This window comes from Tachysurus fulvidraco, chromosome 10 (assembly GCF_022655615.1).
Source record: "Tachysurus fulvidraco isolate hzauxx_2018 chromosome 10, HZAU_PFXX_2.0, whole genome shotgun sequence".
NCBI classification, from domain to species: Eukaryota; Metazoa; Chordata; class Actinopteri; order Siluriformes; family Bagridae; genus Tachysurus; species Tachysurus fulvidraco.
The window spans coordinates 19,478,028-19,494,729 of NC_062527.1; the positions used below are offsets into that span (position 1 = coordinate 19,478,028).

Below are 16,702 nucleotides of genomic sequence, written 5' to 3' on the forward strand. Positions count from 1 at the left end.
TGTGAAAGGTCTTAAAATTGCTGAAAAGTGAGGATTATATATTGTAAAGTATGGACAAGCTTGTTTTCTTATTGAAAATATTGGGAGCACAGGGAAAGATATATCATGGGAGATCATGGAAGAGATATACCAATGGGAGTTGATGATCTTGCAAAGTGCAAGTTCACAGCACATGCGTAGGTTGGCCTGGTGGTCTGGGAGCATGGAAGGTGGGGTTCGCATGGGGTCCACCTCACAATTTTCCTCTGACTCATACAGTGCACGAATAAACTCACCTGCACATACAGATCATTATCAACAATGGCAATCATCAACATAATGCATGACAGTTTTCCATATGTAGTTAACCAACAAACAAGATGAGTGTCATCACAAGCATCATGCTCTAATTTTTGAGCAAATATAAGAGATTGCTTACTCCCCCGCTGTACAACCCAGCTTTGTCTGACCAGCTAGCAGATGCCCAGATACAGGCTGAGCTGATCAAGCTGGTAAACTATCCTTGCCAGCTGGCAAGTTTCCTTTCTTCTTTTCTCTTCTTATTTCTTACTGCCTTATTATTTGTCTATACTGTTCATTTATTAACTGCCTTGCTGTTGTGTGTAGTCAGACCAAGCTAGATGTTTCAGCAGGGTAATTATCATCGCATCCCTAAATGACTACGTACCAATGGTGTCTTTAAGGTAGCGATGTCCAACAAGTTTGAGGTACTCCTCTATGGCTTTGGTCGCCAGTGTGTTCTCCCTGAAGATCAGGTGTTCTCTGTCTATGAACCGATCTACCTCACTCAATGCCATGTCCGACAGAAAATCCTGCACAAGAAAAACAACTCCTCTCAAACCTAATTCAGCCTCTGCCAAACACATTTAAAATGCTAAACAGCTTTGAGTTTCTGGTGTGCTTAGAGGTTCAGGGCACAGTGGTTTCATGTAATACAAAAGAAAGAGTAATCTGATCTCCCAAAATAACCCTCAAATATTATTTTCAGAAAACCTACTGAGTCTGTACCTTTGTTGTCCTAAGCTAATCACGCCTGTTCTGTTCTGAAAGGGGCAAAGTAGTGCAAAGTCGACTCACGAACCTTGGCCTTGCCAGTGCTCTGTAGGATGTGCACTAGGGCACAGGCCACTTCCTCCTTGCTCTTCACACTCAAGAGTGGCTCCAGGACGGCACATAGAGTGCGGTAATTATTGGTTACATACTCTGCAAACTCCTTATACAGCTCCATGGGCAGGATGCTCATAGTCTGGTAGCGTGATTTGAGCCTCAGTGAAGCATTAATGACCTTGCCACTGCCCACACCACCGCCCTTTGCAAGGACACTGGGCTGAATGACTGGGTACCATTGCTCCACAAACTGACGGCCTGTGATGCTTGAGATGGGAATGCTGACCAAGCCAAGATATGTGCTTTTCTCCTGTTGAAAACACACACAGATATATATTATTATATTTTTACCTATCTTGATAACAATAGAATATATTTGTCCAGCTATCAGACCTTGCGACGCTTCTTGTCCGTCTCCTTGTAGAGGTGCAGGCGCAGGCTTCGGATAGCAGGAAGGTTGTTGAACTCAAAGTGCTCACCCCAGAATACTGTGTCTGTTCGAGGCTTGCTGGTGGTGCGAGCATACAACATGTCATCCAGACACAACTCGCAGTAGTAGCGCTTTTTAGGTGGAAGATCCCGTGCCTCGATAATCCACAATTTAAGAACATTGTCCACCCGACGACTGTTATCCTGCAATGTTAACAAAATGCTGAAAACATGCAAGATATCACAGTCTCCCTTATCATTTATTTCATATCAAATAATACATTTAGTCAGTTGCCAGTTACCCTGAAAATCTCAAAAACAGATAAACCTCTATATTTCTGGCTTTATGAAGAAAAGAATCCAAGTTTGGAAAATGATCCCACACCCTAGGGACCCTGCCCTTTTTCTTAATCCCAGTGCCACATTGCCAGAATATATATTGTAACATGATTGGCTTCTGTATATTATGATGCAAAAACAGTCTGTACGAAGAATGAGGAGAACTGTTGAATATAAGAAATGTCATAGAAACTATGAAGATGTAAATTTTGTTTCATTTTAAAGTCCTCTAAAGTTTTTAAAAATTTTCACAGATAAATAACTTTATAAAGTTTAGTGAAAGGGTACTTTAAATATAAAGAATTAGATTTACACTGATCTGAAATTACAGCAACTATGGGAATGTATGCAAATGAATGCTTCTAGTCTCAGCTAAAACTGCCTTCTCATGCTAGGCTTCTTTTGACATATATAAAGTGCACCTAAATAATGGTAATAACAGCTTATAAAGAAGAATACAAGTACTTAATTCAACTACTGTATAAAATCTGGATAGCATAAGAGCATAATCTACAATAATGTGGCAATGACTCATAATTCTAAAGTGAGTTTGGGGGTCATTCAAGGTTCAACATGACTAATCTAATCAGACTGCAGTCTTTACTCAGCTATATCCATAATAATCACACTGGCTAATGAGCCTAGCCCCAATACTCTTTTCAATAAATGTAGCAAACAGCTGCACAAAATTAAATTGCTTTTCTAGCAGAAGAGTGCATTCGCTGCTTTACTGCCATCACAACATTCTTTTTATTTAAATTTCCAGCTGTAGTCAGTGTTTCAATAACAAGACCATTTTTGTGTGTTTTTTTAAACAATCTTCTGTCCTCCACACAGTTACAGTGTGTTACATCACTTGCTTCATTTCCCTTGCTGCTTTCTTCAGGGAAGGAAGCTGTGGATTTTTCACCAGAAGCAATTTTGCCAAGTTAGTTTCTGTAAGTTTAATGTTTGTTGCTTATTATCTTGTTACAATGAAATGGTCAAGGGGTAGGATATATGAGGCAGCAAGCGAACAGTTCTCAGTTCTTTAAGTTAACTTGTTGAAAATTGATCTGACTGACTTCCATAGGTGAAATTGTGACAGCTAAAGACTGGGCTTGTTACTCAAATGTGGTGTCATGAATCAACACTATAACAGAAAACCATTTAGTTCCTTATCCAGATCTTTTCAAGTAAGTAAGTGTATGCCACCAGAACCTACAAATTTTACTCTTTTTCTTCTACTTTGGGTTTTTCCCGTTAGGGGTCGCCACAGCAAATCATGAGTTTCCACCTAACACTCTATCCTCATCATTCTCTACTCTCACACCAGTTACCTTCATTTCCTCATTTAACACATCCATATATCTCCTCTTTAGCCTTCCTCTTGACTTCTGCCCTAGCAGTTCCATCTCCAACATCATTCTACCAATATAACCATCTTCCTCCTCTGTACATGTCCAAACCATCTCTGACCTTGTCCCCGATACAGTCAACCTGAAAACTAATCCTGTCCATCGTTATTTTAGAGTGGACGAAGATCACACAAGATGTAAGGAAGTCATTCAGAGCAAAGGCTTCTACACTTCTGCTGATTCTTGACAGCTGTAACCAACCCTCAAAATGTTGAGTCGTAAATTTATTTTGTGCTATAATGGTAATGTCCTTTAATTTAGATTACTCTGTTTTCTTACTCTATTCCTTGGACATTGCCTTGGACATTTTGTAAAACATGCTAGTAGAATAGTAGCATAATTACAGCTAATATCCTTTAATATCACGTTTGAGCTCTGCAAAAGTATCATCTGTATTCTACTAGTCCTACTGCCTCTCATAGTACCTCTACTCAATATTTCGGGATATATTTCTTTAGATTTGCACCTGTGCTTTGGGGCAGTTAAAAATATATATTCATCTCATCTGGAAATCTAATACCGGGTGTCACATATAAAGCATTCGAATTACATAACGACACAAGAATGCATATCTATACACAACATTTCACATTCAGTTCTAGTGTCTGAGGTCCAGCCTCCCACGTTTCCCACCTTGTTGGGTTTAACAGCTCGCTGGAGGTTCTCGATCCACTTGTCCCGCTCAGCAGCCGATCGGCAGGCGAAACACTTTGTGCCTGAAGCTGTTGTTACCTAAAGAACACACAGACACACACACACACACTAATACATACACATATTCTGAAAGGTCATGTTTACAGTGGTACAAGTATTCACCTGAGCTCTTGGTTGCTTTGAGTTATTTCTGGTTACTGGCGCTTAGTGTACAGACTCCTCTGAAATCATTCTTGTGTTATATTCATAGATTTATTGCTGCTCTATGCAATGTTTTGCACTAACCAAACACTGATGGATACGTTTTAAGAAACTCGCCCAACTCCAGGACCTGTTGTATGTATACTGAGATCACATGGCACTTTAAGTGCCCACAGGTTGACTCCATTCAAATAATTATTGACTCCATTCAAATAATTATTGAGTTATTATTACTAAGTGTTGGATGCGGTAGCCTAGTGGTTAAGGTGTTGGATTACCGGTCATGAGTTTGAATCCCAGGTCCACCAATATACCAAAGCTTGGCCCCTGAGCAAGGCCCTTAACCCTCAATTGTTCAGTTGTATAAAATGAGGTAAAAATTTAAGCTATGGATAAGGGTGTAGTGCTCATTGTTAAATATTTTAAGCAGAATTAATGTATGTAGGGCTCAATAAATTTATTTGTAAATAATTTTTCAGATTATACTGATTGTACTTTATTCAATATTAAAGTCTATTTTGTGGAGTAGTTCAAGGTTATTTCTGCTCACACACACACACACACACACACACACACACACACACACACACACACACACACACACACACACACACACACAGACACACACACACACACACACACACACACTCAAACACACCTCAAAGCAGTACTCCTGGCCGAGGATGCTGGAGTGGACGGGCTTGATGATGGCATCCTCGTCCAGCGTGAGGTCCAGCGCCTCGGCCGCGCTGCTTGGCGACAGCAAAGACTCGTGGGAATGAGACTCCTTGAAGCTCTGCATCAGACGTGTTCTGCAGCAAGAGAGCCGTAAAAGAAGGAAAAATAATAACACAGCAATAACAATATAACAGTTAATGGTTCCCCTTTGGTTTATTATGGTGTGTTGTTAGTGCTTATTGTATATTAGTTCTTAGTGTCTGGAAAAGCAGCCTGTCAGATGCCGGTCTTGGACACGCTTCTCATTATAAATCAGATAACATTCAGGTTACAGACCAGAATATTTCATAAAATGTATAAACAAAAAAAACCCATCAAACACTAGTGCATACATGATAATATATTAACCTGTTCTATAATCTGTACAAATTTTTTTTTATTAGCCTTGTCTTCCTGCTTCTGCATAGAATCTGATCTGACCTGACCTGATCTGATCTAATCTGATCTGATCTGATCTGATCTGATCTAATCTAATTATTTTTTGATATGTTCTGATCTGCTTTAACAAATTACGCGATTCAATTAGTTTAGACCAAAGGTGCAAAGTACATGGCAAAAAACTAATTATGCAAATTGATTCATTTAACATTTGCTCCAGCCTGAGTAAGTCACTTGGGGAACTTCAACCGTGTCAACAAATCAATACTTAAAGGGAGGTATTTACAGACGTCTGTTTCCACCATTTAAAGAAGACCATAATTTTCCGCTCCTGTTTCACGAGCCAATCACCTGCACTGTGTCCACTGAATATGAGGAAATGTACAACATTTAACTCAAGCAGCAAACTATCACTGCTTATTCGGGATCAGATCAGAACCTGGATTACGTGTCTTAATCTCTGAAAGTGGTAGATGTTCGGTCATAAATTATTGAATTGTTTTCTAATAAAGAAATAGATTTATATCATTTAAGGCTAAGAATAACAAGAAATAAGTGTGTTGTTGCATATTTCTGTGCTGAACCTTTCTTTTTTTCTGCATTAATATTAAAATTGATTATTTATTTTATTATATAGATTCTTGTATACACTTTCATTATATACAAATCCCTACAGTACTTTTGACTATTGCGGAGGAACTTATTTAATAACTTATCTATAAAAATTTTCTCTGTATAAATATTTACATACTTATTTATACCTTATACATCATTACACAATAACTAACTTATTTCTTATTGTCACCTTGACTGCGATTGTTTTGGGGTTTTAATTAAGTCATTTATTTTGATTCTTAAAATTGAAATTTAACTTCTACCAAATTCTATGTGAATTGCACTGTAATAAAAGAATCTTGAATCTTATATCCTGAATTTCTTTATGGCTGCTTTGTGATAATGTCCTTTATTTAAAATGCTAACTAATAACAGTAGTTTGTCAGCCAATATTAACTAATGCTGTTAATTCACACTATTTCATAGCAGAAAGTCTACGTATATTTATATGGCTGAGAATTTTCTGGTGTAATGAACATAGATTGTCTTAAAGGAGAGTAAAGATAAAGCCCCCGGCTCAGCCGTACGACCAGCAGATGTCACGCACTGCTAAAGGAGTCGATCCGATGAGTCTCGGTCCAGTACAGCGCAGCCGGTCGTGTCAATTAGGGTTAGAAATCTCAAGTTGTCTCATGATAAAATCCAATCGAGGTGAGGATATGAATGTAAAACTGTAGTGACCTTGATTTCTGATTTCCGGCATCGTCCATTATTTATAAACATATCATACATGTATCTCACACACCGGGCCCAGAAGAAACAGTAATAAAGATCAGGACTTGCTTTTGTTTTTGTGTCATGATGTATGATGTAGATTCACAAGCAATTATTTTGTATGTATGGATACCTTATGTTTGGCTGTCTCTCTCTCTCTCTCTGTGTGTGAGTGTGTGTGTGTGTGTGTGTGTGTGTGTGTGTGTGTGTGTGTGTGTGTGTGTGTGTGTGTGTGTGTGTGTGTGTGTGTGTGTGTGTTGCCTACCTTTCCTGGTCAGCACTGCGAAATCGTGGGAGAATCATGTGGCGGAAGCTTCCGGTGCGGTCAAGTTTGGGCTGGCTCTTGGCTCGCTTAATTGAGCTTTTCAGACGGCGGCTAAGAAAACTCTGATGCACACACACACACACACACACACACACACACACACACACACACACACACACACACACACACACACAGATTGATACATTAGAAGTGACACAATTCAGATGTTTGTACTGGGTTCACTGGCATCTTTATTGTATGTAGAATTGTTTGTTTATTGTTTGTCCCTGTTTGCCTTTGTCTCTTTTTGCCTTCATCCCTGCTTGCCTTTGTCCATGTCTGTCTTTGTCCCTGTTTGTCTGTGTCCCTGTTTGTCTGTGTCTGTGTCTCTGTTTGTCTGTGTCCATGTATGTCTGTGTCCGTGTTTGTCTGTGTCCCTGTCTTTCTGTGTCTGTGTTTGTGTGTCCGTGTTTGTCTGTGTCCGTTTTTGTCTGTGTCCGTGTTTGTCTGTGTCCCTGTTTGTCTGTGTCCATGTATGTCTGTGTCTGTGTGTCTGTGTTTGTCTGTGTCTGTGTTTGTCTGTGTCTGTGTTTGTCTGTGTCCCTGTTTGTCTGTGTCCATGTATGTCTGTGTCTGTTTGTCTGTGTCCATGTATGTCTGTGTCTGTGTGTCTGTATTTGTCTGTGTCCGTGTTTGTCTGTGTCCGTGTTTGTCTGTGTCCCTGTTTTTCTCTGTCCATGTATGTCTGTGTCTGTGTTTGTCTGTGTCCGTGTTTGTCTGTGTCCCTGTTTGCCTGTGTCCGTGTTTGCCCATGTCCCAGTTTGTTTGTGTCCCTGTTTGTCTGTGTCCGTGTTTGTCTGTGTCCCTGTTTGTCTGTGTCCGTGTTTGTCTCTGTCCCTATTTGTCTGTGTCTGTGTTTATTATGATTATAAATCGTGTTTGTTTAGCTTTCCCAGTGTTTGGGCCAAATTTTTACCCTGAGAATCACAGCTCCTCGCTAACAATCCCTCTCTGGAAGTTCTACTGTTCATTTAATTAAAAGCCAAAGAAAGTTTTTTCTTTTTTTTTTATTCTTTTTAATTTAAGCCTCTGAATCACAAATTGTTTACATACCAGAAAGAAAAGGGAAGCAGTGCAGAAAGACTGAGTCTTGATAAAGCATTGAGATTTTGTACAAACACTTATTTCCTCCACAAAGAGAAAAAATGGAAGCTTAATGCCAAGGCTAAAGGATTCATTGTAATGAAATACAGCTGCACAAGTAGATGTTACTAGCAGCCATGATAGTGTTTGTGGCTCGAGGAAAGCACAGTTATGTGGCACTGTTTTGGAAATATTCAGGCCCTGATTTACAAACCTCCCACATAAAGGGAGTTCATTTGTGAGTGTGAATGTGGAGGCACACTGTGTGCTAAAAGTGTGTAAGTTAGAGGTGATTTACAGAGAATAACTGCGTGCCTCATGTGGAGTGTAACGTGTCAGCGGTTTTTTGTGTCTGCTAGCTACAATGCGTCAAGATCTCTAAGAGGCTCACAGAAGAATCAGAAGAACAGATTAAAATGCTGAACAACTGTAAAAAAATAAAAAATTAAATAAGAATGTTTATCCTTTCTGAAGGTGAGTGTGAATCTATTTTGGCATCAGGGTTGTGTACCTGTACTGAATCAATCTTATATGAATGAAATGTAAAATTTTATTTAAGGGCATTGGGTATTGAATAAGGGCATTGAGAACACTCACACACACTTACACACTCTCACACACACTCATTCACACACACACATTCAAACACACTCATTCACACACTCAATCACACATGCACACACACACTCTCAATCACACACTCATTCACAGGCACTTATTCACACACACACACACACACACACACACACACACACACACACACACACACACACACACACACACACACACACACACACACACACACACTCAATCAATCAATCAAACACTCATTCACACACTCATTCACATACACTTATTCACACACACATTTACACAGTCACACACACACACACACACACACACACACACACACTCACACACATACACACACACTCATTCACACACTCAATCACACACTCATTCACACTCTCATTCACACTCTCATTCATACTCTCATTCACACACTCATTCACATACACTCATTCACACACACTTACACACACTATGGAACTCTGGAGCAGTGCAAACAGCTGTGCTGCATTAATACTGATAACATCCTCATTGTTTAATTTTCCGATTAGTGAAAACCCCATGAACAGTATACATTTAAACTGGACTTCTACAGATCTAATACCTGACCTTCTTGTGTGATAATCTCTGGTCCCAAAGCACTGTGAGGTTTAATAAATCATACCTTGGTGCAAAACTGATCAATCTGCATTGGCTTCCCTTCGACCTGAGCACTTTTATGTGGAAATGTGAGACATTTCTGAATCTCACTAACATGCCTTTAATAAATCAGAGCCTTAGCATTTTGTTCTTGAATAAAACCTGATGCAGCTCCATTTAACTATTATCGGCCAAAAATATTTGACAATGAATAAAAAGTAATAAATAGAACAGAGTAAAAGTGTTTAATAATCTTATATTACTTTGATAATATTCTCATCAAATGTAAAAAAAAAAGTGTCATTTACAGTCACTTAAATTAAATTTTTGTTATTATATTGGAGGAAATATTTTTGTCTCGTCCAGATATCTGGTGTTGGAGTGGAATTGTACTTTAAGATTAAATATGACACTAGAGGTATGTTTTTTATTTTTTTTTATTTTTTTTTTTTTATAAATGACCACCAGATAGCACTGGAGATGAACATAATAATCACTGCTGCTGTTTCTGTCTTGGTGACTCATACTCAGATTCTGCCTACACTCTCTCTCTCTCTCTCTCTCTCTCTCTCTCTCTCTCTCTCTCTCTCTCTCTCTCTCTCTCTCTCTCTCTGTCTCTCTTCCTCTCTCTGTCTTGAGCACTTATATAGATATTGTACACCCACTCTAACCCCTCCCTCCATCTCTCTCTCTCTCTCTCTCTCTCTCTCTCTCTCTCTCTCTCTCTCTCTCTCTCTCTCTCCCTCCATCTCTCCCTCTGTACCTAAAAACACTGCAGTTCATCTGTGCCTGCTTAAAAGCACCTGCTATCCACTAATTTCCAGGTGCCTCTATATAAATTCGTGCTAGTGTCAGCTATAATTACTGTACCTAAAACACCGACTAAACACGGCTATCACAAACACAACCCCACCAACTCAGCGCACAAGTTCATTGACCTCATTCAAGTGTGTTTATTTAACACAGCATTCATTTCACAGCATTTATTTCATCAGTTAGAGATTTACCTTTGGATTAAACCCTTAAAATATTATGAATCTGACTTGGGAGGTTGTACATGCTAAGTATTTTATTTTAATCTTCTTTGATTATTTAAGCAGGTGAGAAAAATTTTTGGATGACTGAGGCTGTGTGTCATGACTACGAGGCTGTGTGTCATGACTTTGTGCAACAAACCATGTGACATGAACAAGAAGTCAGCAAAGAATCATTTGGAAGTGAAACGTAGCATGTTCAGATTATAGTTCACTTCTCGATCCATGTGCTTACACAATACTAATTTACTGTGTCTAAAACAGATCCTTATCATTTTTTAAATATATTATCTATTCTATCTATAACACCAATAATCTAGGCTTTTTAAACTAAAACTGAAAATTAAAAATACCAGGTGAAGAAAATTATTAAATTGATTTTTATCAAGTTTAATTTTAATGTATATCTTTTAGACTAAACTCATATGGGTTTATTTCTGCTGAGTTTCTCTGCATAGGGAATGACCTTTTAAGTTCACTGAATCACAATAAAAGCTCAAATCCTGCATGTTTCAGTATCCTCTATTAGACTCAGGACTGAATTGTATCAAACGCAGCAGATTGTCATGGATTTGAACCCTCAGTTCAGCTCAGTGAAATGAAAGCCCACGTGTGCTGTAAAGTGGCAGTCGCTATGCTACGGGTCTGCTGTGAATTATAGTGTGAAACTCTTGAGTACTGGCTACTACAGGCTGTTTCAGTATTATTTATTTTTTTTCAGTTTACAGTGCCAAATGAAACAAGGCAGTGAACCATGTTTAGCCTGTGAGACCCCTGTGCTTATCTACCCCATCCCACTCCCTCATCTATCTTCTATCTTCATCCACCTGGCCCCTCCCTCTCAACTCTCTATAGTCATCCACCTGGAACTCCCCCTCCCCTATCTATAGTCATCCACCTTGCCCCTCCCCCTCACTTTCACCTCTCTATAGTCATCCACCTTGCCCCTCCCCCTCCCTTTCACCTCTCTATAGTCATCTACCTGGCCCCTCCCTCTCACCTCTCTATAGTCATCCACCTGGCCCCTCCCTCTCATCTCTCTATAGTCATCCACCTTGCCCGTCCCTCTCACCTCTCTATACTCATCCACTTGGTCCCACCCATTCATATCTCCATACTCCTTCACTTGTTCCCAATGTTTCATCTGTTTATCTCAATACTCATCCACCTGCCTTTAGTCTTTCATCTCTATACTCTTATATATTCACCTCACCTCTTATATATTTAGATTAAGTCTAAATAAAGTTTGGCCTTGATAATAACATTCAACACACATATCAATATGAATGGAAAAGGTTGCTCTCTTGTGTGGTTTTATCTGTATGATATTTTTAGACCTTGGACTTTTAGACTCTAGTGCATGTACATAGATCTGTAAATTTGCATATTTATCTTTAGAAATAAGTTCTGTACAATTTTGACACACACCTTCTATATTTATACATTTAATTTTTATTGATATTTATACATATTTACATATTTAATAAACCTTATGCAGACATATGTATGTATGCATATGTGTATGTACATATATTTCTATTTATTCATTATTTATATATGATATTAATATATATATATATATATATATATATATATATATATATATATATATATATATATATATATATATATATAGCTAGTATGCAAACATAAGTGTATTTCAGTTATTGTTGTTTTTTTGTGTAAATGTACAGCACTTATGATCATAAACTCAGTCAGTATCAGCAGAACCTGAGCGTAATGCAGTTTTCCCCTTCCAGCTTTTCAACATCACATCACCTTTCTTGTTTTAGATGCTCTATCAAACTTTTGGCTGTAATATATTTTATAGGTAATAAAGAAAATAACACGGGGGGGGGGGGGGTGTGTTTTGGTGGAGAAAACCACAATTACAGATGCATGATGCAGGATAAAGGGTGGAGCCAATGGTACTCACCGACTGACGGAATTGCTGGGGAGGGGCAGTGGGCGGAGTTTCCATGCTTCTCTGCCTCACTGTGGCAAAGCTCTTTCTGCGAGCACGAGCGTGCTCTATGGAGAGAGAAAGAAAGAGAGATTAATTATTCTGCTTAAGGGGCAAATAGACCTAGGACAGATGAACAGCATTTATGCTATTCAACAGATCCAAAAATAGCCTCAAAATAGTCCCCCACCCACATACCCACACACACACACAAACACACATACAGCTTGTTTCTCCATATACTACTCAACCTTCCTTCTTTTTCCCCCTTCTAGATTTCCCTCAGGATTGAACAGACCTTTATATACGTTGCCAAATGTCGCTGAAAATATTGTCATGCATAACTCACACACACTCGGTGGAAAACGGTAACACGAAGAACCCTTAAGGGCTTTTGAGTTCTTCCTACAAGGCTTCAAGGGAATCCTTATAGGTTCTTTGTTAGCAGCTAGTGTGGAGTGTAGAACGTATACGTCAAGTTCTCTCCAAAATTATTGGCACCTTCGGTAAAAATAACTCAGTCTCTCACTGGATGAAATAGAATCTTTCATTTTTATCCAAAGGATTTTTACTTATTCATTTCTTAAAGACTTTTAGAATTTTCTTACATTTCTGAATTATATAGAGTTGATGGTGTACATACATACATATGGGCATTAATATTCTATAAATATACCTTTTCCTCTACATACACCTCCCTCCCTATCTTGCTTTCCGTCCCTTTCTGTGTCTTTGCTTTTCTCTCCCACGCACGTTTTTTTTTACATAATTCCAGTAGTGCTTTCTCTCTCTCTCTCTCTCTCTCTCTCTCTCTCTCTCTCTCTCTCTCTCTCTCTCTCTCTCTCTCTCGCTCTCTCTCGCCTCCCTTTTCACAGCTCCTCTCCCTTTTTGCTGTCATGTCTTCCCTGCGTATCTTGTCTTCAAATTCTCTGTCGAGAAAGAAAACCCATTCTAGTGTGTAAAGCCAGACTACACTCCCATTTAAACATTACATAATGTTGCTTTCTCTATACAAACACGTACAATGAACGCGTTTGACACAGACACACTTAATCACACATTGTCATACATCCAAAAATACTCACAGATTTCATAAGAAACTTTCCTGAACGGGAACTTTAAAGGCTTTTATTATTTTCTCAGGACTAGGCTTACCAGGAGACAAAATATTTCGAAACAAACTTTTAAAAAGTAAATATGGGGTAAGACTTCTAAAAGAGAGATCATGTTCCATATGGCAATTCACACTGAGTCATAAAACAGAATAGGGATAGACCAAATATACCAGTATAGGAAAGGAAATATGAGTCAGTCACACACACACACACACACACACACACACACACACACACACACACACACACACACACACACACACACACACACACACACACACACACACACACAATTAACTAGGATTCTTCTCCAAAACGCCTCTTCTACTTCTTCCTCCATCCCTCACGACCCTTCTCTCGGATTGATCCACAGGATGCTCTTTTTTCTTTCTTTTTTCTTTCTTTCTGTCTTTCTTGCTACTGGTTGACACTTTTAAGGTGAGGTTTTAGGGGAAATTACTATCCTAGAGAGCTCATGTCCGGGTCCGTGGCGAGAAATGAATCATTTTGATGATCAAAATCTTTCCGAGTCACAAGGTTTTTTGACACAATAGTTTGAGAAGCAGAGATGTGGATACTTTAATTACTCCCTCTCTAGTGTAACTCATCTAAATACCATTCCAAGAGTTTTTTTTTTTAATTTACTTCAAACATTACAAAAAAACAATTAAATGTTCCTGTAATTAGATCCTTTATTATTAGACATTATGGTGAATGAACAGATTAGTATTAGGTTTTATATGGCAATATTGTTAAGTTGATCAGATTCCATCAATGAAATGAAGCTTTGCAGAAGCAAGATGAAGAGCTGATACAGAAAAAGTGATGAGGATAAAGATTAACAGTAAGCATTTTATCTCAGTTGGAGTGGTTGGTGGATCTATAGCCTATCCTGGAACCACAAGGCGAGAGGCAGGAACACACACACACACACACACACACACACACACACACACACACACACACACACACACACACACACACACACACACACACACACACACACACACACACACACACACACACACACACACACACACACACACACACACTTTTTTCTGGATTGCTTCCTGAAAACTAACTTTGGAAAGCCCTTGTAAAGTATTTATATTTCAGAAAAGTAGAAGGACTTCAGCTGTCTGTCAAAAAAGGAGGTGAGGCAATAAACAGATAAACAGATAAAATGACAGTATTGGCGTTTTTTATGTGGTATATGAGCAATAAAACACTTCTGTATGTACTGTTATAGAAATGTCTGCCTGATGACACATGATTCTATTATAGGGTCCATGTTTTCAAAATCAAAAGCACTTTAGGTTAATTAATTAATTAATTAATTAATTATTTTATTTATTTATTTAACCAAAATTCTGTGCAAAGGAAATTTGAAGTCTAGGGAGATTTTGAAAGCTGATAAAAAAAAATAATAATAATTTAAAAATCATACTGAAGTATACAATAAAAATAAAATGGAATTAAATTCAAATACATTTATTAAAATAATAGGTTAAGTGTTAAGACATGGTACAATCAAGACGTGGCCAATCAAACCAGCATGATTAAGTCTCATCCCTGTTTTGAGACTTTGTTATCATAGTTCATTTGGACCTCCGTTGATCGTGCTTGATTTGAACAATTTTTAAAATTAACATATAAATAAAAAATCTCCAGAATTGTTCCAGACCCTAAAGGGTTAAATGAAAAAAGTAGCTTTTCCTGAGATGGAGCACAAAACAGAATGGTATCACAATAAATTAAATAAATTAGAGCTAAATTAATAACGTAGTTATCAGATACATCTTATAAGTATAACAAAGCTGGTTTTGTAAAAAACATGAAAGAGCTGAAGCAACTCTTTGAACTATTTCATCTATTTTAAAGGAGATAAATATTTAATTTCATTTCCGATTTTCATCCATGGTTTTAAAAACATGTTAAACATCATTCATACTCATTAAGGAAATAAATAGGTACTTTAAAAGATTTATTAAAAGAGTTTCAATTTTTTACACCCCAAGTTCTATTGGAAATGCAGTTAAACTGATTTAATATGAACAACAATGCTGTTTGGGGACGACACAAGCTTCATTAGAGAAAATTTGAAACTCCAGATGAACTGAAAGAAGGAGATGAGGAGTAACCAAATGCTACTATTATTACCCATTCATTCAGTTTTCTCACTCAGCGCTCAATACTGAGCGAGGATCAGGGAGTTTATTCTGGGTATATTGGGCAGGAGGATAAAATACCAGTCCATTACATTCCACTGTATATTATTTTTCAATAAAGAAGTACATTTAATCTTCAAAAACAAAACTCGAGAGACTTTGAACGCACAGATGAAAGAGACAACAAGACCAAATGACAGGATATGTGGCAGATTCTTTGGTGTGTTCATGATGAAAGATGAGTGAGAAGGCGGGTCATTTCTCTCCACAGAACAAGACACGACAGCTATTTGTCATGAATTGTAGTGTCAAGGGCAGAAATCCGGTGCTATTTCGGAACACGAGCCGCACACAGCCACAAAAGCAAAGAGTTTCAGAACGGGAAGTAAAACCGTGTGTATTTATCTCATCTTATGCATTTTTAAATGAATAATCAATTATTAAATCAATCATATTTGTGTTTAAATACTGAACAACTGAAAAGATTTTTTAATCCTGCATTTCAAAGGATTGTTGTGGATTTGTAAAGGTGGATGTAAATGCAGGTTTATTTTTTAACAGGCCACATATCTGAGACGATACTTTAGACACCTAAACATGAACCCAAGGCTAAAAACATACATAAGCTACGGGGTCCAACTTGCAACAAAAGGCAAAAACTAGGCGCTAGACAAAGACAAGACTTACAAGTACTTGAGTGACTTAAGTACTATTACATATTAACATATACAGTACAGTATGTATAAACCTGAACGTGAAAGTGCTTGGGGTCATGTGATACAGTATAGTGCAGCAGTGAACATGTGTTGTTTGATATGACTTGTAGCCTCGCCCACCCCTTCTTTTGGTTGTGTTTCAAATATATATAATATATATATTTTTTAAAAACAACCTGAAGCTCTGATCTTCTTCTCATCTCATCTTCTCATCTCCAGCTACTATAACGTAAGTGATAACAGGAACGGACTTGTTTCATAGGTATTCAGCAAAAAACAACACAATTTAAAAAAAAAGTAGGTCATTCATTACTAAACAATACAAAAAAAAATAAAAAAAAATCAGTGTTGGCATAGGTTTGTGGTATGTGGGCAAATAAACACCTCTGTATGAGCTGTTATAGAAATGTCTGCATGATAACATACGATTATTGGGTACAAGTTCAGTGTTTTCAAAATCAAAAGCACTTTTAGTTTGTTTGTTTGTTTATTTATTTATTTATTTAGTTGCTTATTT

The 16,702-nt window shown here is 37.8% G+C and overlaps 1 protein-coding gene across 6 annotated transcripts in view; it reads right to left on the minus strand.

Annotated features, from left to right (window-relative positions):
• The window catches only part of syngap1a (synaptic Ras GTPase activating protein 1a), a 116,494-nt gene that overhangs the window by 22,549 nt on the left and 77,243 nt on the right, over nucleotides 1–16,702 (minus strand). For all 6 annotated transcript variants that reach the window (XM_027163497.2, XM_027163495.2, XM_027163493.2 and 3 more), the window contains 8 exons: nucleotides 12,160–12,254; nucleotides 6,838–6,959; nucleotides 4,786–4,939; nucleotides 3,906–4,004; nucleotides 1,501–1,740; nucleotides 1,082–1,417; nucleotides 668–812; nucleotides 131–275 (listed from right to left, as the gene is read on the minus strand). In XM_027163497.2, coding sequence (XP_027019298.1) covers nucleotides 131–275; nucleotides 668–812; nucleotides 1,082–1,417; nucleotides 1,501–1,740; nucleotides 3,906–4,004; nucleotides 4,786–4,939; nucleotides 6,838–6,959; nucleotides 12,160–12,254 — 1,336 coding nt within the window. The remainder of the gene's footprint in view (nucleotides 1–130; nucleotides 276–667; nucleotides 813–1,081; nucleotides 1,418–1,500; nucleotides 1,741–3,905; nucleotides 4,005–4,785; nucleotides 4,940–6,837; nucleotides 6,960–12,159; nucleotides 12,255–16,702) is intronic.